The sequence below is a fragment of the Perkinsus marinus genome, assembly GCF_000006405.1.
Source record: "Perkinsus marinus ATCC 50983 genomic scaffold scf_1104296929318, whole genome shotgun sequence".
NCBI classification, from domain to species: domain Eukaryota; phylum Perkinsozoa; order Perkinsida; family Perkinsidae; genus Perkinsus; species Perkinsus marinus.
The window spans coordinates 155,377-177,963 of NW_003216498.1; the positions used below are offsets into that span (position 1 = coordinate 155,377).

Consider the following 22,587-nt stretch of genomic DNA (forward strand, 5'->3'; position numbering starts at 1 on the left):
AAAGATCACGTAGAAGAGCTCTGACCAGTTGTACACGCAAGGGGGACTCAGGAGCAGTATCAGCGGAGCAGCTGAGAAGTTGCGACCAATGGTAGGCGAGCCGAGAGGCAGCTGGGAGAACCTTATCCTTCAGCAAGGTCTGGAACTCTTTGTTGGTACCTTGAGTCGTACGATCGAAACTCAAACATGATGTAAATGCAGTATTGAAGGGATCTGCATTCAGCAGAGAGTCAACTTCATGATCAAGAGCATCTCGTATGGGGCGTAACATAAGTATGGATGTAGATGGGTAGTTTGCGAACCAATGGCATAGCGAGGCCCGTGACGAACCATCGGTTAGTTGATCCATACAGTCTGTTTGGCGGTCAACCATCCGTGCTAAGGAAGCATAGTAATCAAGTTGAGATTGACGGAGATCGGTAGGGAGCTCTGTGTTGGGGAAGAGGGCTTCTTGCCTTTCACGGGCATCTTGTGTACGATCACGACGAAGACGACGTAAGGCATTTCGTCGTTGATTTATTACTGTTGATCGAGAGTGGTGCGAGCGATTGCGGACCATGAGAGCAAACCAAAAAAAACTTGGGAGATGGTATAATTCATCAGGTGTAGCGGTTCATTCACTAGCGATGCCGTCGTGCGAGTAAAGCACCTGTCCCCATCTCCTCGAGACTTTGACCGAACGGGTCATATGTGGTTGTCTGTTGTTGTGTTGGTGTTGTAGTTTTTTTGTGTTCTCCTACTCGACAACTAGTACAATCACAGAGTGCGTTATTGACCGTCACTGTACGAGGAGAAGCATACCCTCGGGGGGAGAGAAAGCATACCCTGATGAATCATCAGGGTATGCTTTCAGATGCCCCACAGGATTTATAACAATTCACTCATCTTCTTTGTATGTGATCTGTCTAGCCTCGATTGAAGTACTTAGGTATCTTCTGTGTACTTCTCAGTGTGCGTTGTGTTCCTCTGTCGTCCAGGATTTCACTCTCGTCGATTCACCTACGTAGGAATCACTAGCAACACAGCAAACTTTTCTGTTTTAACTTTGCAGAATGATTGGGTGATTGCGACAATGGGGTCGTTCAATAAACCGATCTCGAAACTCGGAAACGTTTCCAGAATTGCTCATTACACGTATAATACGATGCTAGAATCGATTCTAAATTGACCCACAATAGATTCAATGAACATGGAGAATGTGCTGTAAGACACCATCGGGGCAGCCTTACGGCACCTTGAGGATGTCGGCGTGAGAGGGATCTCCTCTTCGACATCTCCTTGATCAGGAGCTGCCGAATCGGATCCTCATGGCACCTTACGTAAGGATCTCAAGGAGATGACCCCTCACCTATGAAGTTACCTCACTTGAGAAGGCACCCTTGCGCGTTGTGGGATAAGGAACCTAACGGAGGGACCTCATGCTACCTCACCCCCACCTAATTGTATAACTGAGGCTAGAGTCTCATGGAAGCTTGTGACGAAAGATGGCAATTTCGTGGCGAGCCAAAAAATTGTGCCTGAGGCGTGAACAATCAAAATCACGTCACCGAAGTATATGAAACTCTGCAGGCTATATGCAGTGTGTATAAGACCATAGAGAAGCTTTCGCAGGTAGACACCTACGGTAATTCGATCACAGAATCTGTATGGCTTCACGAATGTGCCACTGCCCTCGTAGGAGCTTATCGAAGCAGCTTGGAATAGCTCATAATCGAGCTTGATACAAGGCCTGCAGTTCCTCCTGAGATGGGCGGTATGATTCCTTTGATAGAGCCTCCCGTCGACAGGTACGTGTGGGGGGGGGGGGTGTTTGGGCGCGCGTCATTGGAAAGTGGCACCGTTTATTTTGCATAAACGTTAGATTTCAGTTTTTCTGTTGTTATTCCTTTTCCAATTTCAAGAAGCATATGGGAAACCTCTGCTGTTGTTTCGACGGACCTGCCTCTACCACACCGCTGCCTCCTCCAGCTGCTAATACTACTACGGTAACTCGCAGTACCTATGCCGCGCCTGGCGCCCCTCAGAACTACACCTACGGTGCTCAACCAGTAGAGGAGGTCAAACCTACTGCTGCTGGTGGTCCTCAGCCTGCCCAGCCCCATCAAGTCGTTTTGCAGGATGGTCGAGTCGCCGTCCTTGGCTCCGATGGCCAGTATTATCCCATAGCTCAAAATCAGCAGCCTACAGCCTCGGTGACCACCACGCAGCCCCCCGTCGTCCAGAACCATGTGGTAGAAACTCACACTACCACTGTTGTCGACTCGGGAGCCCCTCAACCTTCTGATGCTGGCCTCGGCACGGCAATGCTGGCGGGTACGGCTGGGTTACTGGGAGGTATGATGGTAGGAAGCGCGATGGAACAACCCTCTACAACTGTCGTGGTAGAGCAGCCTCCGCTGGTGATTGAGGACAGTCCTACTACTGTTATCGAGGAAACTGTGGTCATTGATGATGACGATGATTGGTGATTGATTTTGACAACGAGGATCTGATAAAGTCTCGCAGTAAAGGGATACACGAGCTAACAGTCCTCGCTTTGATTACCTTACTCGTGCCACCGATAGCCACTGTGAGGGTTTATGGTAGCCTTCGTTACTCTCCTTGTGACGTATAGGAGGAGCCAGGTCTCTCTGGTGCCGTTTTTCATCCGTCCTCCGAGCCACTATATCTCGCATATGTCGCTCACTCCTGGATGGTGGTTGATGAGAGTTCATCATAAGGTTAATTATTCGAGTAGTCCACTGAGGTTTGTGTTAAAGTCGTGGGGGGAAAGGTATCGCCTTGAATAGCATTTACGTATTCGTAGAATGAGAGCTCTCACAGAGGACGAGACCAGGCAGGTGTTCGAGAAGCTGAAGAAGTTCCTGGGATCGAACCTCCAACTGCTAGTCGACCGAGCTGATGGCGAAAATTACGTCTTCAGACTGCACAAAGACCGGTAGTAGCGGGAGGAGGGTGAGGGCCTCTGATAATTGCGTTTAGGGTCTTCTACATGTCGGAAAATCTCCTTCGAAAAGCCCAGCACATCCCGCGGAAATGCCTTCTGTCGGCCGGCGTGTGTTTCGGGAAGTTCACCCATTCGAGGAAGTTTAGACTCCACATTACGTGTCTGGACTACCTTGCTAAGTTGGCCGTGGTAAGGCATGTTGGTCTGCTGCTGCTGGTGGTGGGGGTATCTTGATGTCCTCAGCACAAGATTTGGGTCAAGCCCGCTGGAGAGCAAAGTTACGTATATGGCAATCACGTTGTGAAGGTAGTACCAGATGATCTACGCCTTTCTCGATCAACATAGGTGAATCAATTTAAAAAGGGGTCCCGAGTCGGGTTTTGGATTTGAAATTTGAGGACAAAGGTTGAAGTTGATTGCTCGCGGTTAAATCGACTTTGACGATAATTTTGAATTTGACGCAAATATTAAAATGCCTTGCGTTATGTTTAAAATTAGGCGGCGATGTTTTAACAGAATTGAAATCTGTTCAAATTGATCGACCTAAGGTTATAGTTGATCGAGAAAAGGTGTAGTTATCTAATATCAATAGTTCCTTATGATTGTGAATACTAATTATTGTTATCGTCATTGATGTTACCATAAATTCCTCGTATTTATATCGCCATATAGTGTCAACATTATCATGAATAGTAATGTATCGATCTTAATGGCTCATCGGGAAGGATGATTGTAGGCACATCTCCGTCGAGTTACTGAAGATACTCCTGCTAACACCGGGGTGGTCATCTTGAATGAACAGGATGTGCCACTGGGCTTTGGTGTCACCGCTAAGAGCGTTGGCGAGTGCCGTACGGCAGGACCAGAACAGATCGTTGTGTATTAGAAGCTGGTGATCATGGCTGTCGGGACTTGGGCTATGCAGATACCATCAGTCCGATATTGGAGAGTACCTCCGTGAGGAAGCCAACCTCGTGTAGTCCTAGACCTACGCCCTATCGAAGGCCAATACTCTATCTACGTTTCTCGACCATTGGAAACGGTGTTGAGTCAGTGGTAGAATGATCGTCGCTTTTCTCTCGGGCAGATCGGAAAATTAATGTTTCACGTGAAGCACTCGAGTAATGAAGTTGAAACCGTAGTAGGACAGAGTGATGAGTTATCATTCTATGGTCGAAACATTGATTTTTGGAATTTTCCTGAGGAAAAATACGCTCGTCAGGAAGTTGTTGCAATGGGTGTTGAGACCAGTCCGTTCCTCGCGCCACAGGAGCTGCCCTCCTACGAGTCGGCGGCCCTGAAGAGCCTGGTGAGGGCCCTTTCGGTACGCTCACTTTGAGTGGCCCTTCCTCAGACTACCCTGGAGGGTCATGGCTACTCGACGCCTCTCAGCACGGTATTCAACATAGTCAACACTATGGTTGGTCTTGGTACCGCTCGGATCTGCTACTGGTGTATGTATTCGCCATCATTCAGGATGTTCGCCCTGCCTTATGTGTTCGGGGTTGTTGGATTCCTCACAGGGTCATCATTTTCATAGGAGCTGTCCTAGCCTCTATCTCTCAGCGTAGGGACACGCTCACCCTTCTGGGTTTATGCCGACCACAGGTACGTATTGACAATGGTCCTGTCGGGGTACCTGGAGGAGTACAGCTACTATGCCCTCGCGACCCGCCTCTTCAAAGGCCGCACGATCCCAGTGGCCATCGATGTCGCCTTGGTCATCGTGCTCTTCGGGGTAGCCCATGGGATCATGATCATGATCCCGAAATGCGTTTTAGGTCATCAGTATGACTTTGGTAGTGTCGTTCGATTCGCTCCATTCCTACTTTCCGACGGTCCCCCGATGGACGCTGGGGGGCTTGGCAGCGTTGGCAGGATGGGGGGCTTCCCTGCCTAGATCCCTCCATGGGGTGAGGTTCGCCTCGTATACCGGAGTCGGCCTCATGTTACTAATATGGGTATCAGTAGTCTTCACGGCTATCTTCAATCCTTATACACGAGATGTGATGGACGAACAACTCGTACCGCCATCGCTGGACACCACAAGGCCGTGGGTTCAATTCTCACAGGTAACGCTTTTCCAACATGCATTTTCTCACTGATCTCTTTTAGGCAGCATCAGCTGGTGTTTTCTCCTTCATTATGCACGTCAACCTTCCATGCCTTTACGGTGAGCTCAAGCCTGTCGATCGACCCAAGATGCCTCTTCTGTTGGTGATTGCCTTATCGTGGGCCTTCGTGATGTACATCATCTTCGCAACTTGTGCTTCCTCCAGCCCCCTGTTCCTCTACGGCAGGGCTCCCGACCTTCTGATGGCGCTTCCGCGGACGTTGATTTTCGACACGTGTCGTGTCCTGATGGCCTTCGTGAACATCACTCGAACGCCGCTCTTATTGCATCCACTACGGCAGATCATCGATACGAGGTTGAACGTTCCGGAGCAGCTCAACTGGCTGGCCACATCTGCTATCATCATCATTTCCTATTGTCTCTTCTTGTGGTTTAACTCTCTCGTTGAAGCTGTATCCGTCATCTCAGCTATCGGTTCTATTCTCACGGTTCAGTGGTTCCCAGCTATCTGCATGTGGGCATCGGCTAAACTGGATGCTAAAAGGAGGGGAGAAGCGTTGCTCCCACGCAGATCAGACAACCATCGGTGTATATGGTCCATAAGAACCCGCCGAGTAGTTGCCGTGATGCTGGGCATCCTCGGGATACTGGTAGCAGCCCTCACGGGCCCCTCTCTCGTATTTCTCGTGATGAAGTGACTTTTTGTATAGTACAGTAATGCATCAATCGAGAGTCCCCTCGTTGTGTTGTATAGTAAAACACGAAACGACTATAAGAGAGAAACGTGAATTAACCTCTAACGAGTACTTTCTCAACGCGGCTGGCGAACGCTCCATCGACCTCAGTGGGCCAGTCCTCATATACAGTGAATTTCAGCTGGCGAAGTTTGTCGAGGCCCTCATGGACCTTGGTGGTGCCGCTGAGTGTATGGAAGATGACGTAGACATAAGGGGTACTGCTTCGGCACAGGATGATGCTCACGAGAGTGTATGGCGTCGAACATTCCTCGAGAGTTCGATGCAACCACGATACGGGTTCTAGGAGATACGAGCTCGGCTGGCCTACAAGATGGTATCCAATGCAGTAGAACCGACCAGGAGCTAGGACTTGTTGAATCTCGCGGACCACATCGTCCGTCCAAGAATGGTCATAGAGTAGCACGAACCCGTCACAGTCAGTTGGTAGGGTAGAGGTGGAGGACACTGAGGACGCGAGCTTGTGACGAGACATCAAGTCTAGCTCGACGGGGTCGTTGGACTTCACCGAGAGTTGCCACTGTGGGAAGGTCTCGAGAAGTCGGCTGCACCAACATAGGGAAGGACCCTCTGTGACCACAACGCTACTTGTAGGAGGCAATTCCAGGGAGTGAGCGAAGGCCCGGAGGTATTTAGATACCGGTATGTCAACACGCTCCTGCTTTTTCGTATGCTCTACAATACTCACATCAACAGGAGACAACCCGACGGCTTTGCAGTTGTCGGGGAAGGGTGTGTCTACTACCCCATGGAACGAGACCGCGACGAAGTAAACCGCCGAACTCGGGGAGTTGTACTTGAATGTGGCCAGTGGCGTACCTCCGGCCTCGGCAACGTCGGCTATGAACCTGAACAGCTCCTCATGCTTCCATCTCTCGCCGACGTTGCTGTAGCTGAAGTTCCAGAGGAGAAGTTTGGGCTTCTCGGACGACTGCAGAAGAACTTTGAAGTCTTCCCGCAAGCCGCTTTTGCGTCGACCGCGAAGGTGCATCATGCCTTCTTCGCAACACCAGACTATATCGGGTGTATCAACCGCCGCATCTTCATCGAGCCAATGCCGAGGACGCGGGATCGAATCCCACAGCATCGTCATTTCAGTGGTTGAGAACAGATTCTCGACAACTTGGCCGAGGGGAGTGTGAGGAGCGGTGGTATAAGCTGTTTTCACTTCGAACCTTCTGCAAAGATCGAGTGCGGCTTCAGCCATCCATCGTGGGTAAGCCAGTCCAGTGTCGCACTGCTTCTCGGCCTCTGTATCGATGCGCTCCATCCAAAGGGCTTCACTGCCATCAAGGACTAGCCGTGGGGACCCAGTGGGTCCTGAAGCGTCACCGCGCCACGTAATTGCGCTGAGGAACATCATCGGCGAGCTTCTCGGGTTGTGGCGATAACGGAGGCAGTCCAGCCACTTTATGTGAAGGTCACCTTGCTCCATCACAACAGACTGAACATAGTCCTTAACATTATACCAATGCTCGAAGGGGAAGGTCTCCCCGATGCCCCTCATAGAGAAGGAGATAGCGAGAACGCAGGGGGAGGCCATCAGGTGGCCCTCCAAGAGATACTTCAGGTCGTCGCGCTTCTTCCTGCCGGCCTTGTAACCGTCCCGCCCAAAGCTGCCGTTGTAGTCCAGATAAACGCAACGGAGCAGTCGGCCTTTGAGATGGTCTTCGATCCCGCCAGTTGGACGCAGTAGCTCATGAGAGGTTCCCTGAATGGTATTCAAGTCGCCGTATATCTCCAGCATGCCACTGAGCTGTTGTGGGTCCGGGTTGGGTATAAGGATGGACTTGGGGGCCACATGGGCATTCTCGATTAGGGCCTCTGCGGTGAGGAGGTGGTCCGTATCGAGGATCAAGCAGGCCCCAATGGGCGACGTAGTGGATGATACTATCTCGGCGACGTAACTGATGACAGCAAAAGCTCCTGTGGGGTCGACGTCGAGGGCGTTCTTACGTATTGATTCGTCTCTTCAACGCCTTCTCAGGGGCATAAGGCAAGCCGGTGGCCTTGAGTCGAGCGAGGTCAGAGGCCATTACTTGGAGAGACACTGTGCTGATTTTATGCAACCTTCCCCCCACTCTCAACACGACACCATTCAGAGGAGAGAAGTGGGCAGAATACGCTAAATTATCCGCCGTGTGGAGCCGTCTTCAGCTACGCTAACGTTTACTTCTACCACACGTCATCGATCGTCACGCGCCTCAAAATTGCCCTTCCGTGAGCTGGCCTTCCTCAGTTCCCGAGCAGCCTGCAGAGTATTGCACCCTCTATTCTTCTAGTAGCCCCCGTAGAAGGACGAGGTCACACTCTATGGAGGAATCCTTATAGAGTGAGCGCGAAGTGCCACCCAGATGAGGTCCCCAGTCCTGACTTAGATCGCCTGCTAGAGGCACGTCTCCCCTCCCTTCACCCTCTAGGACTATCATCACTCAAGACCACCATGGGGTAGATGAAACTCGATTATTATCAACAGATTGTGGCAGCAGCACTTGCAGTAGCGGGGGTAGCCGCTGAGGGAGGGGAGGAGGAGGAAGGGGGAAGCAGATCACGAAAGACGCTACCCTGAAGGCCTCCTTCATCTCGATGGCGAGGAGGGGGCGGATCAGCGTCGTCTAGAGTGACAACATCATCATCATCATCACCCATGGCCACATCTGAGTCAGGCCGTGACTTCGCCTTCTGTTGCTCGTTGTACTGATCGACCACTGCGAAGACCTCACTCATACGTTCGTCGTAGCTCAGCTCTATAGAGGGATCCACAGTAACGTACAGCGACGCCGCCTTGGGCCAGCTGCACACCTTCCCAAGAACAGTATCGTCGTTCAAATGAACAGTTTGGGTGACGCCGTCCGAGTTGATACACAGAGAGAAGCACCGCGGGGGCAAGTCAATCACGCCCTGGCTCAACATGAGCATTTTCAAGTCGTAGCCAGTCGAGGAGCTGGAGACCTTTTCAACACTGTTCATAGGAGTCCCCCGCCCGAACCGTCCTGTCTGCCTTCGGACCTTCATCGTGACATCAGTGTAGACCGTATCAGGATGAGGTACCCTTTTGCCCGAGCGAAGACTGTTAAGTTCGTTGCTTTCGGTGAGAGTAGTGCAGCAGCCTTCATCGCATACGGGAGGGTCGAATACAAAACCATCGGAATCTGCCACGCGACGGACCTAAACTCAGCCACCCTGGGCCAGTACGTGAAAATATGTACATCTTCAACTACATTGGTGATAGTATGGAAAATTTTAGGAATTTTTTGGCATTTTTTACCGAATACTTATACCTAACTGCTAAGCTCAGCTGAGGAAACCGCACACATATATTCCAACGCGCGTTGATGGCAGTACGACTGAGCGCCTACCTTAGGGAGAGGGTTGTCTCCATTGGCGTACTTCTCCTCGATATAACGCCCCTCCTTCTCATTCAAGACCACCACCATTTTGTTGTCGTAGGTGCCGCGACTCCTCGGGTCAAACCGTAAATTGCCATGATCGCACACAAGCAGCGAGCGATAGATTTTCCTAACACTCTTCGCTTCCTCTTTTTTCCCATTTTCTTTTCCCCCCCTGCAAAACCTTTTCAGATACTCCCGCCAATTCAAAAACCATTTCTTCGGCAACAGATACGACCACCCGCCGCCGCCGTCCAAGTCAGTCGGTATGTCGTCCAGCTCCGCCTTCCCATCGCTTTCGAGCAGCTCATGGCACTTTTCGCGCTCCTCCCCGGCCTGCTGGGCTTCCTCTAATTTCTCTTTGTTGCACTCTGGGCAGAGGGGCTCCGACCGCATTACCCAACGGCTCATCTCAAGCTTAGGCTGAACTCCCGGTAGGGCCATAGCAAGCTGCTCCGACGCATCGATAAGCCTCTCCACGCACTCCATAGGACGCCCAACGTACTTGCTGGACTCCGCATGGTCCGAGGTCTTCCCATGAGGGCACACTAGACCTTCCGCAAGGTCCACGCTCTCCTGAACATCGCTTTCCCCCCGAACTAAATACTGGATGATTATCCTCCAAAACCGTGAGTCATCATACACCCCCGACACAGTTGGCGTCACCTTGAGGCTGATTCTGAGGCGACTAGAAGCCGCCTTAGTTCCCCCAAAGGGCACACTAGGAATATTCGATTTATTCACTACCACCATCTCAGTGGTACTCGCCTTTTTCTGCCCCCCGCTGCCCTTACACCCGACAGAGGGAGAGAGCGTCTCAAGACACCGCCCCTCTAGCGCTCTTAACAGCTTTTCCTTTTCATACAAGTCCTCACAGCATTCGTAACACAATGCTCTCTGTGCAGGCAACACTAGCGCCTCAAACTCAGGCTGTACTAAAGGCGATGGGATCACCTTCACTGCGCCACGAAATACCGCCACCGGGTCCACCCTCCCATGAGAACACCGAATCTCCGCGCTCGGAAGGGTGCCCTTCACCTCAGCCGCTACTCTCGCCGGCGACTCGCCTATCGACACACACCCTTTACTCTGCCGATCGGCACCGAATTGCTCCTCCAACTTGGCCTTCACATCCTCCCCTGTCCACCACTCTAGTATGAACTTTGACGCGATGAAGGAAAGAGAGTTCAAAGAGGCACCAGTGGATTCCTTAAGGGCCGTAACAGTCGACATAAAGGACTTCACTTGCTCCTGCCGACTGTCTCTTGCCGATTCCACCGCTTTGGCCGCTTGTTCGAGATGCTCAATATCCGAGGTCACCTACAAAAGATTCAAAGTAGGTCCAGTAGAGGCCCATCAATCTCTGTCACCTTCGAGTTGATCTCTCCAACCTCTTCCTTGAGCCATCGTGGTAATAGCGTTTCCTCCTCCTCCTTCTCGACAGCTGCCCCCTCCGCATTCACCACGGCGTCTTCTCTCGTATAAATCAGCATATATGCAGTTTTCGAGCTCCCCGTTGGCGCGTCCGGTGATGCCTCGTCAATCGTATCCTCCAAAGTCGGAGACCTCTTCCCTGAGCCGCTGCTACTCTCAGTTACCATCGTACAATCATCATCATCATCCTCCTGCTTCCGCATAGACTTCCGCTTCGCCCTTCCTTTCGAAAGCCTCCGCTTTTTCCTCGGGCCCTCCTTCACCGTCCATTCATGAGTGCCGACCTTCTCATCGTTGAAGACCATCCATCCCTCCCCCCTCCCCCGTCAGCAGCGTCGCCGTATAGTGCCCCGAGTTCGCCGAAGCCCCATGGTGCTCCAAAACACCCGTGCACTTATATACCGCGCGCCGCCCCGAAATTCCCCCCTCCCTGTCAGTGACGTAGGGCGTCAGATCCAGGCCTTCCAAAGGGAACTCTATCTCGGCCGCCAGCCGCTTCCTCTCCCCTTCCTCGAAGATGTATCGCTGTATGACAATTATCAAAACCTCCGGGAATTTCTCGATCGACTGACCCCTAAGGGCCTCCACCCGACCTTCGCAATTCAAACAGTGGTAATCCGAGAAAGCCTCCTTCTCGAACGTCCTCGCCAAGGAGTCCTCCAACTTCAACGGTTCCGATGAGTTCAGGCAAACTCTAATTTCTGACAACCGCTCGGACCGCTGTACGCTATTGCCACATTGACTGCATTGCGTGCTATACCGGATGCTGCCACAAAACGTATCCTGGACGAAGTTAGGGAAACCCGGGGGAATCTAAAACAACGACCAACAAGATCGTACGTCCAACACCCTCCTCCGGGCCCTCCCAATGTCACTACTACCTTACTCTCCACGTTACTCAGGAGCATTGTCGCCAGTTCGCTCGCGTCCTCTTGCACTGCAGAATTCAACTGACAACCAAGAGAGAGCGGTCGAAGCCGACAGATGCCACAGGGAAGCTGCCGAGCCATACTACCTTGCACGCTGTAATGAAGGCCTCGACTGAAGTGCTGCAACTGGCAGACACTCCTTCCTGCATTTCGGCGAAGAGAATCTGCCATCCAACATAAGTTTCACAAAAGTCTCAAAATACCACCTGCATGGTCCTGAGCCATTTTCTATCGTCATTTTCCACTCCCTCCTCTCCCCGAGGTATTGCATATATACCGTATCGGAAAGGCCTTATGGCAAACAGCGCCTGCAAGAGAGCGTTCACATAGCACGTAGCCCCAAGGTTACGGAGGCCTGCACGACTGCCTGGGGGAAAAGTAAGTTCCAACAAGATGGTGCACACGTACCAACTCTGAGCTGCTCAGTTTTCTTGTCTAAGCCCAGTTCCGTTCTCATAAAACTCTTGCCACTCCAGATCCCCTCCCTCTTGTTGGTAGCCGTCTGAGAGCCCACATACAACGAGTCGACCCAGTGTGGGGGGAAATGTGCACATGGTAATTTACCATGTGCACCAGTTTACCATTGGTAAACTACATATGTTGGTGACAGCATGAAAATTCTGACGGATTCTTATCGGTTCTAAGGTAAGCTCCTAAAATTGCCGAGCCCAGCTGAGGAAAGCAAACTTATATTCCAACACTGAGTCAACCTCTTCCGTATCTTCCACAAGTCGACCTAGGATTCCTTCCCCCGAAATCACCATGAAGTCAAGAGGATCCTCCTTATGCCGTGCCGTCCTGGTCACCTCCCACTTCAACTCCGATAGCCTGCGAACCAACATCGTCCCCTCGCCCCCCTCCCCCCTCCCTCACACTTCGGGACGTTATAATAGGGCAGCAGACTCTCCAACTCGTCCTCCTTAGGCGCCGCTTCAGGATAGCACTTGAATCTCAAAGAAGTTGCGTTTGGACCAGCCATTGTAACCACAACATCTGCGAGCGGCAGTTCCCCTAGGATGACTATAACGCAACACCGCTACCTCCTCGCTGCGAGAGCTGAGATGTATATTCCCCGAGAGGATGACCGAATTAAAAGCTCAACTCCTCAGAGGATTACCGTAGATAATATGATGCCAACAACCATCACCAGAATGGTCAAGTATTTCTATCACAACACAACGACTATCATACTAGATACGCCGACAACAGTCTAGGCCGGGCGGCCTCTCTGCGTCTCCTCCTCCTCGGGCATGCTCTACTCCAACTCTCCTACAGAGGCCTCCAATTCACCGCTTCCTACTCTACTCTGATACGGATGATCTTCATCAGCCGCCTATAGTTCAAGACAATGCTTCATGGAAGATACTGCCCACAAGGCCACCCTCCGCTCGCTGGTTCCGTCGCTTTCGTCGCTCAGCCGCTGTCGAGCCCGACGGCGCTGTCCTTTTCCCCTTAGGCGGCCCCGGAGGGCTTGTCGGCGTAGGGCTGGCAGTAGCAGTATCGATCTCGCTCTTACACACCCATAACTTTGCAATCTTGGGGTGGCGACAAAGGTAACCAAATCTGGTATCATCAGCAAGTTCCCTCTCCTCAGGAGCCGAGTCAGTCTCCTTACAGACCTGCAACACCAACTTAACCTTAACGTTTTTCGGCACCATCCCCAAAGTCATAATCTGCAACCGCATATCATACCCGCTGGTGTTCGGCCGTACATCTCGTAGCGTCCCCAAGCGGACCCCTCTGCTCACCGACCCGCCCCAGTCCTTCGACCGGACCTCCAAATCGACAGCGTCGAACACAGGGAAAGGCAAACCGTCCTCGGCAAACTCAGGCGTCGAAGGCAAGCCATAGACCTCTCTCGAGCCACCTCCGCCAAGACCGGTAGTCGCGCCCATCAAATCCAACGACTCGGCGTTCAGCTTCTCAGCAGGGCCAGCCCTCGTCTTTGGCCCTTTACCGTGACACACGGGGCACACCTGGGCATCCCCGGGTATCCACATATCCATCCGTAGCTTCGGCACGAGCGTCGGCAGCCTCGTGGACAGACCATTAGATTGCTCAATAGCCCTCTCAATGAGTCGGCGAGACCGAAGCACTCGAGTGGTCGGTGTTGGCCGGGCACAGCTGAGGTTACCATGTTCACATATACAACCGCTGCATAGGTCCACCTCCCCCAAAGAACTAGGCGCCGTTGACACCGTGTCGGAGCCTTCAGAATCACCATTACTCGGAGAAGGGCTCGGCTCCCAGTACGACGACGGCGATGAGGACCAAGGGGCCGCCGGCCGAGGCTCCCTCAGTTTAGCCCGAACCAGGGTCTGCCATATAACATCGTTGCTAACCTTACCAGAAGAAGCTGAACCGCCCAGAGAAGTGAGCCGAGGGGAGCTATTGGGCGTTGACGGAGGGGTCCGACCGAAGTGCTTTCGCTGCCGCCCAGCAGTGGTCTTCTTACTACCAACACTTGCCAGCCTAATACGAGGCAGTGCTTTAAACCACACCCACACACAGCTCGCACAAGGGGCGCTTGAAGGCTCCAGTTGAAGACGTTGGCAAGTCTCGTTGAACTCCCTCAAGTCGGCCACTAGAGCATGCAGATCTCGACAGCACTCCACGCATACACCATCCTTGCCCGTCATCGACACCACCGCTGGCCTCAAAGACTCCCCCACCGCTTCCTCTGGTATCAACCTACACCGACTCGCGTACACACTCAATGGGTCCACACGCTCGTGCTTGCATAACATCTCCCCCTTTAGGGACTCCAATACGTTCCTCTCATTGTCGTCCACATTACTCATCACCCCAACCTCAGCCAACAGGCTCCTGACCACGTCCGTGCCCTTGGACCACTCCCTCAACGCCAAGGCAGGGGCGAAGACCAGATCACCAGGACCCTTCACAGCCTCATGAGCATGTGGTAACTTCGTGATCAGCTTCCGCACCTCCCCACGGCGTGTCTCTTGTGCCACACTCGCCGACTCACACAAGCGTTGATGGTCGAAGGTTTCCGGCAGTCTAAGGGCCTCATTCTTCCTATTCACCTCAGCTGCCAGCCAAGGAGGCAGGTCCGGACAATCGTCGACCTTGTAACCCTGCTGGACATACAATAGCATATACGCCGTATGCGAGGTCGCTCTCTCCGGTGCCGTTCGCCTTCTCTTCAGCGCTCGCTCCGAGGGGGACTCTCCAGCCTGCAGCTCTCCATCGACCGGAGCCCAGTCAACCTCGCGAACGTGACCATCATCAAAGCGCCACCATATACCAGTACTGTGGTCCTTGAGAGTGGCCGTGTAGTGACCTGCATGAGCCACCGTGCTGTGATGCTCCAGGGCACCTACACAGTCGTAGACCCTGGCGTTGAACGGGGTCAAGTCCAAACCAGTGAGAGGGAACGACAGCTCGGTCAGAATCTTCCGCCGGACCCCATCGGTGAAAGCATAACGATGCATGGTGATCCACAGGAACGGAGGCGCCGACTTGATCCACTGCCGACGGACCGCCTCGCAGTACTTACCACATGCACAACAGTAGTAGTGGCTTTCGTCCGAGAACACCTCTGGAGCAAAAACGTCAGCAACCAGATCTTCCAGGAGGACCTCGCCACCAGAAGTAGGGGCGTAGGGCAAAGGCACGCGCATCTCAGCAAAGACCTCCGTCTGTTTGGAGATGGACCCACAGCTTCGACAGGTCGTCTCGTATATCACCAGGCCACCAAAGGTCTCTTCGACGAAGTCAGGAACTCCTTTCGGAATCTGATCAAGCCACACTACAACGCCGCTGCCATCACCACTACGACTCACCAGTCGTTGGAGCCAACTTAGCAAGAGCATAGCCAACTCACTAGGGTCCTCGTGCGTCGAAGTGTGGATCTTACACGCCTCCACGAATGCCGTCACCGACGACTCGCACGTTGCGCTGATACCACACTGCATCTCACCGAATAGCACCTACAATAGGGACACCAATGAATCGACCAAGTCAGGCGTGGCTGGAGGGCGAGGACCCACCTGCAGTGCCCTCAGGCTAGCGGCCTGCTGATTGAATGCCGAACTGCGGCCGTTCAAGTCGGCGGTCGGAAGATTGAGGGTCGCCGTTCGGAAGGGCTTAGTGAAGAAGAGAGCTTGCAATAGGGAATTCACGTAACACGTAGCGCCCAAGTTGCGAATGCCAGCGAACGGCCCTACAACAGACACCTGTCGGCCACACGGCTGATGAACAAGTCTCACCTGTTCTGATGGGCTCGAAGCCTTTGTCAAGACCCAGCTCTTTCATGATGAAGTTCTTCTTACGCCACACTCCATCACGGAGGTTGAGGGAACCCTGACCAGGCAACAACAAATCTTAGGTTCATCAAAACGTCACTGCGCCACGAAATCATCGACGGCAAGGAGGTGGGGGGAAGACGTACGATAACATCGGTGGCATCTCCCTTGACTGGTCGCACTGATCGCTTGTCGGACCATCGAAGGCTTCTCACGTTGGCTGGCAGGTTGTAGTAGGGTAGCAGGGACACAACGCTCGCTGGGGTGTCTGGTGTGGGAGCTCTTACTAAGAAGTGGACAGACATGGCTCCGACGCTAAGGTGTTAAAAATGAACTGAAAATACCATAACTCGTCTACAACATTAAGGGAAATGACCCCATCGAGAATTCAGAAAAAGAACAGCCGAACCAGAGGTGAGCTCCATGTCGCGCGAAACGACAAAAAGCACCCCAGAATACAATTGCTGACGATGCTGTGGAGTCTAATAAGATTCGATTAGGAGTAGAAATGACGAATGGAGGCTCATACACAGCAATGATCGCGTAGGGCACAAAACTGAGGCCCAGGGGGAATCCCGAAGACAGATGAAAAAACAAACGGAAAAAATGAAAATTGTGGACGACATACTTTGGTCTGATCTCAACAACGACGATGAAGACAAGGATTCATGCAGCGCTAGTGAGTAGAAGGCCATTAGCAGTAGGGGGAGGTCGGTAACTCTTCGACTTAGGAGAGGTGTAGCTAGATGGGCCAGAACGACCCAAGGACGGTAAGAAATCGCACCGTTCAAAGCTAGACAATGAGAATACAATCCACTGAAGATGATAGAGCTACTTCGGAGGCGTCACATGAGCCCACAGTAGAGATATACAGTGTCGACACTCAATGGGGGTTGATCGCCCAAAACCCTAACGCTCGCGTATGTAAAAAGCGCGCGCCCAGACTCAGCGCGTTTCTACTAGCAGTGGTTGGTGTGTCGTAGCTAGTTGATCAAGGGGAGATCGGATCTACTACTCAAGCACTTCCCCTTAACCGTGACCGAACATTGCCCCCCGAGTTGATGAAGTACTCTGACTCAGTGGTTAAAACTCTGGATCGACCGTTGGGTAGAGATTTGAATCTTGAATCGTGAGTGATTTCTGACCTGAGAGGGTCAGAAATCAAAGACCGCCATGCGAGAATGCTCTTTCCAAATGAATACTTCCAACTAAACAGCGAAAAATAGAAAGGTCAACTCCCAGCATGCGGACATGCGTATGTGCCACCACAGAGTTCCCAGGGGTCTTTCCTGAGACCATTATGATGACGATGAGAATAACAACTCAGACCTGAGCCATGGATGCTGCAGGGCTGTCTCCGCTGCGGGCCGGTCTTCGGGCCGCAGCTGCAGTAGACGACAGATGAAATCCCGCGACCCTGAATGGAGGTTCATGAGCACCCGAAACGCGCGGAAGAGCCCACCAGCAGTAAGGAGTAGCTGAAAGTTTTCTCCTATGATATCCAAGTTGATGTCCTTGACGAGAATCTGTCGGTACCTAACACACCCTCGGTATCAACCTCACCCCACACCTCACAGTTTATGGAGTTGAGCATTGTAAAAAGGTAGGGAGCCGGTCAGAACAACATAGGCGATCACGCCTAGTGACCATATGTCGACCTCCCTGCCGTATCTGAAGGCAGGTCAAGAACTTCCTCGAAGAGAACATACTCCTCCTGTCTGATGATCTCCGGTGCAAGATAGAAGTCCGAGCCACAGATAGTTCTACTGCGAGGGAGTCGCAGAGGGAAGCCAGCCGATCCCCTGGCCAGCCCAAAGTCAGCGATCTGGACCAAACCAGACCACAGTCGGTCACACCAATAGTCAGTGCCCACCTTGATTTCAGTATTGCTACTGCGGCTGACCATAAGTATATTCTCTGGCTTCAAATCGCGATGCATGAGGCCCTTACTATGGATGAAAGCCAACCCATCTGAACAGACACACATTCCCAGTATTTGCTTCGCTCCGCTGCTCACCCGTCAAATTCCGTAATAGTATCTTAGCCTCTCTATTAGAGTAGTTGCCGACCTAGTCGACACCAGTCACCAACGACTCGAAGGACTGCTCGTGACCTGCCTGACTCTCTCGTATAGATCGCCGCCATCACAGAGGTCGAACACGAGTTTCACAGCAGTGTGTCTGATGGTCAAAGCCGCACCAACGCTCCTACCAAGGACCTCTACCCCAGACTCAGGTCTCGGTCATCAACGTCTACGAGGGTGATGACGTAGGGGTGGCCTCGCACCCGACGTAAGACGCGTATTTCGTCTCGTATGCGTTCGATGCTCTTCACATCCTTCTTCCCGTTGACGTGTACAATCTGTCACTATATTACGAAGGCTCTAGCACAGCTACAATGAAGGGGAGTTTGGCGAGGCTCACCAAGGTGTGCTATCCCAGACTTGAACTACCTCACCTTCAATGCGAAAAGTTGTCGGCCGGGAAAGCCTTTGTCCGGCCTCAGACAACAAGCCAACACCATACCAAACTTCCCTCTACCTATTGTACCCCGCTCATCATCAACAACGTACTTCGAATCAAAATCTGCGAGACCGCCAGCGTGAACCGACTCCCCAAGATCAAGCCAGACCAACCTATCGAAGAGTCCGCATCCACTAGCTCTCGGGTAATGTCAGCCACCACGTGGGTCAAGTGCTGTGGGCAAGGGAAGTAGGCGCCCCTCTTCAGCGTCGATAATAACTTCCCCATCGCTGATGACCTCTCAACCACCCCAGTGTATTGACCAACACATCCCAACACCATAGTGCATGGAATCAACAGTCACTTCATAAGTTCACATCTAATAAACGGATATCGGGCCTCTTTAAGAGCCCTTCCTCTGCGCTGATGGCCGCTAGTCCAAAACCCCTTTCACAGTGCACCCTAATACAGTGGAAGTACTGTGGATGACCAATCTTCCCTGCCGCTACCATAGCGATCCCAGGAAATCTCCTCTACCTCCTGCCGCATTGGTTGCTGAACCTATCCTCTAGGTCTCACAAATCGACCTAGCCTAACACAGTTAGAATGAAACTCATCACTGGGAGGATCACACTTCAGTGGTCTATCATCACTGGAAGGTCCACCAAATGCAGCGCCACAACGTAAATGAGACACTTCAACAACAGCATCTCTATACTCTCTTTAAACGTGTTCTGGCACACAAAAGTGTCCTTAATATCCACTACTGCAGCGATACAATCTTTTTAATGAGAATTGTAATATAGAGGCTAGACCATTATCCTCTTGTGTCCATCACGGTATCATCGACACACTTCCAATTGGAGTACTGTCATACCTACATCGACCGATACACAGAACGAGCCACCCTTGCCTGGTTCCTTATACTTGGTCAGCACGCATGGACCTGCTACATTCACTGAATCGATCAACTACAGACAAACCAACATGCCGCCTCATCAGCATATCGCTTCCTCTCTCGTATCTCAGCCTCATAATATGACACCATTATCCAACTAACTGACAACTTTCCTCCCGGCCAATTATACCAATAGCTCCACCGTGACCGTCAAATCGACCAACCGCCTCGACAACGCCTACCGATAAGGGTTGTTACCAAACAAAGAGCGATCATATTCCACAATCTAATCTCTTTCACACAAACTCTCGTGCGAATGGTCATGCTCTGTCGAGTATTCTCGATCTTCAGCTCCTTCGCAACACTACTATTCACATTTACCTCGGACGGAGTCTCTTTCCACTATTACTTCTGGGCTTCATCGCCAACCATATATCATACCACTTAATCGTACATTCTTTTCCAACATTTTCCCTACCAATCGTACACACCGATCTCCTAACGATCTACACACCTTCTAGCTACTCGCATCACCAATAATCGTTCTCATCAACCTTACAACCAGCAAGCCGCAACCCATCTCTACATACTTTCTAATACTAGTCTTATCAAGTCATGTCCACTGAAGTGACTCGTTCAACACAAGACGAAAAAACTTCTGAAATTGGTGTATTTGGTGTGTATGTGATCACAGACGGAGTCCACCAGTTTGGACCTTCGATGGTGATTAGCGAAATTGGAAAGTAATCACGAGCAGTCCCACTCGCGATGCTTAAACAAGAACACATCCCACCAAATCTACATACTTCAAAGATAGTAGCAGATGGAAATCGATAATAGTAATAATACTACCAGTACTACAACTAGCAGCAACGCATCGTTATCCAACTACTCAAGTACTGCTTATAATGGTATCTCAGCACTACAGCTCACAGCGAATTCGATAACGTCAAATTAATCAACCTCCTCCATCTTGGATGCCTCATCAGCAGCCTGGGCATCAACCTCCTCGAGAGGAGGAAGATCCTCATCATCAGACTCGGCCTCCTCGTCATCCTCATCAATCGACAGACCAAGCTTGATCATACGATGGATGCGGCTGGCAAACTGAGTAGGGTCGTCAAGGCTGAACCCAGAGGTGAGAAGAGAAGTATCGAAGAGCAACCAGATGAGATCCTTCACAGTCTTATCAGACTTATCAGCAGCAGCCTTCTTCTTCAGCTCGACCATGATAGCATTCTTGGGGTTGACCTCCATAGTCTTCTTGGACACCATGTAGCTAGTCATAGAGCTATCCCGAAGAGCCTGAGCCTTCATGATACGCTCCATATTGGCAGTCCAACCGTACTCGGAAGTGGTCAACACACAAGGGGACTCCGACACACGCTGAGAAACGACGACCTTCTCAACCTTGTCACCCAAAACCTCCTTGACGAGCTTGCAGAGAGGCTCAAAGTCAGCCTTCTCCTCCTCGAAAGCCTTCTTCTCCTCGTCAGACTCGTTGAGATCGAGATCACCCTCCTTAGTAATGGACTTCAGCTTGTGACCGTTGAACTCACGGAGCTGCTGCACAGCGTACTCATCAATGGGATCAACCAAGTAGAGGACTTCATAACCCTTCTTGCGGAGAGTCTCGATGAAGGGACTGGAGGACACAGCAGCGATGCTCTCACCGGTGATGTAGTAGATATCCTTCTGACCCTCCTTCATGCGATCGACGTACTCCTGGAAGGACACCATATCCTCACCAGACTTGGACGACTTGAACCTCAACAACTCGGCGATCTTATCGCGGTTGGTGGTGTCCTCGTGGATGCCCAACTTGAGGTTCTTAGAGAACTGCTCGTAGAAGATCTTGTAATCATCAGGCTTCTCGGTGGCCATCTCCTCGAACAACTGCAAGCACTTCTTCACCAAGTTCTTCTTGATCACACGAAGGATCTTGTTCTGCTGGAGAGTCTCACGAGAGATGTTCAAAGGAAGATCCTCAGAGTCGACAACTCCCTTGACGAAGCTCAACCACTCAGGCATGAGATCCTCGCAGTCATCAGTGATGAACACACGGCGGACGTACAACTTGATGTTGTTGCGCTTCTTGGTGTTCTCGAACAAGTCGAAGGGAGCACGACGTGGCACGAACAGAAGAGCCTTGAACTCGAGCTGACCCTCAACAGCGAAGTGCTTGACGGCCAGATGGTCCTCCCAATCGTTAGTGAGAGACTTGTAGAAGGAAGCATACTCCTCGTTGGTCACATCCTCGGGCTTGCGCATCCAGATGGGCTTAGTCTTGTTCAACTGTTCCCAATCGTGGGTGACCTCCTTGACCTTCTTAGTCTTCTTCTTCTTGTCACCCTCCTCCTCGCCTTCCTTCTTCTCCTCATCCTCCTCGACCTCCTCAATCTTAGGCTCCTCGGATTCGTCCTTCTTCTCCTCATCCTTCTTCTCATCGTCCTTCTTCTCCTTGTCCTCCTCCTCATCCTCAGAGTCGGTCACCTCCTTCTCGGTAGATTTCTCAACATAAAGCTCAATAGGGAAGCCAATGAACTGAGAGTGCTTCTTGACCAGATCCTTCAGACGACGCTCCTCAAGGAACTCAGTCTGATCTTCCTTGAGGTAAAGGATGACCTTGGTACCGCGCTTAATGTGACCATCAGCGAACTCGGTATCCTTAACAACGGTGAAGGAACCACCAGCGGCCGACTCCCAGATGTACTGGTCGTCATCATTGGACTTGGAAACAACACGAACCTTGTCAGCAACGAGGTAAGCCGAATAGAAACCAACACCGAACTGGCCGATCATAGAGATATCACCACCAGCCTGGATGGCCTCCATGAAGGCCTTGGTACCAGACTTAGCGATAGTACCCAAATTGTTGATCATCTCAGTCTTGGTAAGACCGATACCGGTATCCTCAACAGTAAGGGTGCCATTGGCCTTATCAGGAATAATCTTAATTTTGAACTCAGGCTCCTGAGAAACAAACAGAATGACAAATGCCTAAGCTTCAACAGAATAACAGGTAGGCGAGAAAAGATTCCCAAATTACGTTCTCGATCTTCTCGGGATCAGTGATGGACTCGAAACGGATCTTATCCAAAGCATCAGAGGCGTTCGAGATAAGCTCACGAAGGAAGACCTCCTTGTTACCTGAGCACGAGAGAGTCGGAAACTCGACCAATGAACAACCAAACTTACTGTAGAAGGTGTTGATGATGAGACTCATCAGCTGCTGAATATCAGCGTTGAATGCAAAGGTTTCTGTGGACATCGTAGTAGTAGTAGGCTGCCGGGTTAGGGGCAATACTAGGGACTGGAAGTACTGATATTAAAATAGATGATAAAAATTCCCTTGGCAACCCCATTCGCTGTAGGTTGTGCAACTTGTCTCGGGCGAGCGAGATTTGCATCGATCACTTGCGTCAGAAGCTCAT

General features: G+C 51.6%; 7 protein-coding genes across 7 annotated transcripts; 2 read left to right on the forward strand and 5 right to left on the reverse strand.

Annotated features, from left to right (window-relative positions):
• Positions 1 to 1,890: 1,890 nt before the first annotated feature.
• Pmar_PMAR012379 (hypothetical protein) lies at positions 1,891 to 2,736 on the forward strand. Its single transcript, XM_002787559.1, has one exon. The coding sequence runs from the start codon at positions 1,908 to 1,910 to the stop codon at positions 2,466 to 2,468; it is 561 nt and encodes a 186-aa protein (XP_002787605.1). The 5' UTR covers positions 1,891 to 1,907; the 3' UTR covers positions 2,469 to 2,736.
• Positions 2,737 to 2,807: 71 nt separating this feature from the next.
• Pmar_PMAR012380 (60S ribosome subunit biogenesis protein, putative) lies at positions 2,808 to 3,927 on the forward strand (the record flags this gene model as incomplete). Its single annotated transcript, XM_002787560.1, has 5 exons — positions 2,808 to 2,938; positions 2,983 to 3,136; positions 3,191 to 3,253; positions 3,684 to 3,826; positions 3,873 to 3,927. The coding sequence occupies 5 exons, from the start codon at positions 2,808 to 2,810 to the stop codon at positions 3,925 to 3,927; spliced, it is 546 nt and encodes a 181-aa protein (XP_002787606.1).
• A 1,883-nt stretch (positions 3,928 to 5,810) lies between these two features.
• On the reverse strand, positions 5,811 to 7,812 carry Pmar_PMAR012381 (hypothetical protein; the record flags this gene model as incomplete). Its single annotated transcript, XM_002787561.1, has 2 exons — positions 5,811 to 7,683; positions 7,733 to 7,812. The coding sequence occupies 2 exons, from the start codon at positions 7,810 to 7,812 to the stop codon at positions 5,811 to 5,813; spliced, it is 1,953 nt and encodes a 650-aa protein (XP_002787607.1).
• A 415-nt stretch (positions 7,813 to 8,227) lies between these two features.
• On the reverse strand, positions 8,228 to 12,507 carry Pmar_PMAR012382 (ubiquitin specific protease, putative; the record flags this gene model as incomplete). The annotated part of the gene is made up of 11 exons (XM_002787562.1): positions 8,228 to 8,944; positions 9,136 to 9,741; positions 10,204 to 10,485; positions 10,536 to 10,738; positions 11,172 to 11,412; positions 11,481 to 11,549; positions 11,615 to 11,692; positions 11,735 to 11,895; positions 11,937 to 12,030; positions 12,290 to 12,356; positions 12,404 to 12,507. The coding sequence occupies 11 exons, from the start codon at positions 12,505 to 12,507 to the stop codon at positions 8,246 to 8,248; spliced, it is 2,604 nt and encodes an 867-aa protein (XP_002787608.1). The 3' UTR covers positions 8,228 to 8,245.
• A 231-nt stretch (positions 12,508 to 12,738) lies between these two features.
• Positions 12,739 to 16,098, reverse strand: Pmar_PMAR012383 (ubiquitin specific protease, putative; the record flags this gene model as incomplete). The annotated part of the gene is made up of 6 exons (XM_002787563.1): positions 12,739 to 12,783; positions 12,902 to 15,283; positions 15,332 to 15,478; positions 15,539 to 15,711; positions 15,758 to 15,851; positions 16,009 to 16,098. 6 exons carry the CDS (start codon positions 16,096 to 16,098, stop codon positions 12,739 to 12,741), a joined length of 2,931 nt encoding a protein of 976 aa, XP_002787609.1.
• Positions 16,099 to 16,459: 361 nt separating this feature from the next.
• Positions 16,460 to 18,543, reverse strand: Pmar_PMAR012384 (hypothetical protein, conserved; the record flags this gene model as incomplete). The annotated part of the gene is made up of 10 exons (XM_002787564.1): positions 16,460 to 16,535; positions 17,123 to 17,210; positions 17,256 to 17,329; positions 17,369 to 17,464; positions 17,503 to 17,618; positions 17,667 to 17,764; positions 17,811 to 17,862; positions 17,916 to 18,000; positions 18,246 to 18,378; positions 18,429 to 18,543. The coding sequence occupies 10 exons, from the start codon at positions 18,541 to 18,543 to the stop codon at positions 16,460 to 16,462; spliced, it is 933 nt and encodes a 310-aa protein (XP_002787610.1).
• A 1,265-nt stretch (positions 18,544 to 19,808) lies between these two features.
• On the reverse strand, positions 19,809 to 22,477 carry Pmar_PMAR012385 (heat shock protein 90, putative). Its single transcript, XM_002787565.1, has 3 exons — positions 22,352 to 22,477; positions 22,203 to 22,303; positions 19,809 to 22,126 (listed from the first exon to the last, which is right to left on the reverse strand). The coding sequence occupies exons 1-3, from the start codon at positions 22,422 to 22,424 to the stop codon at positions 20,108 to 20,110; spliced, it is 2,193 nt and encodes a 730-aa protein (XP_002787611.1). The 5' UTR covers positions 22,425 to 22,477; the 3' UTR covers positions 19,809 to 20,107.
• Between the last annotated feature and the right edge of the window lie 110 nt (positions 22,478 to 22,587).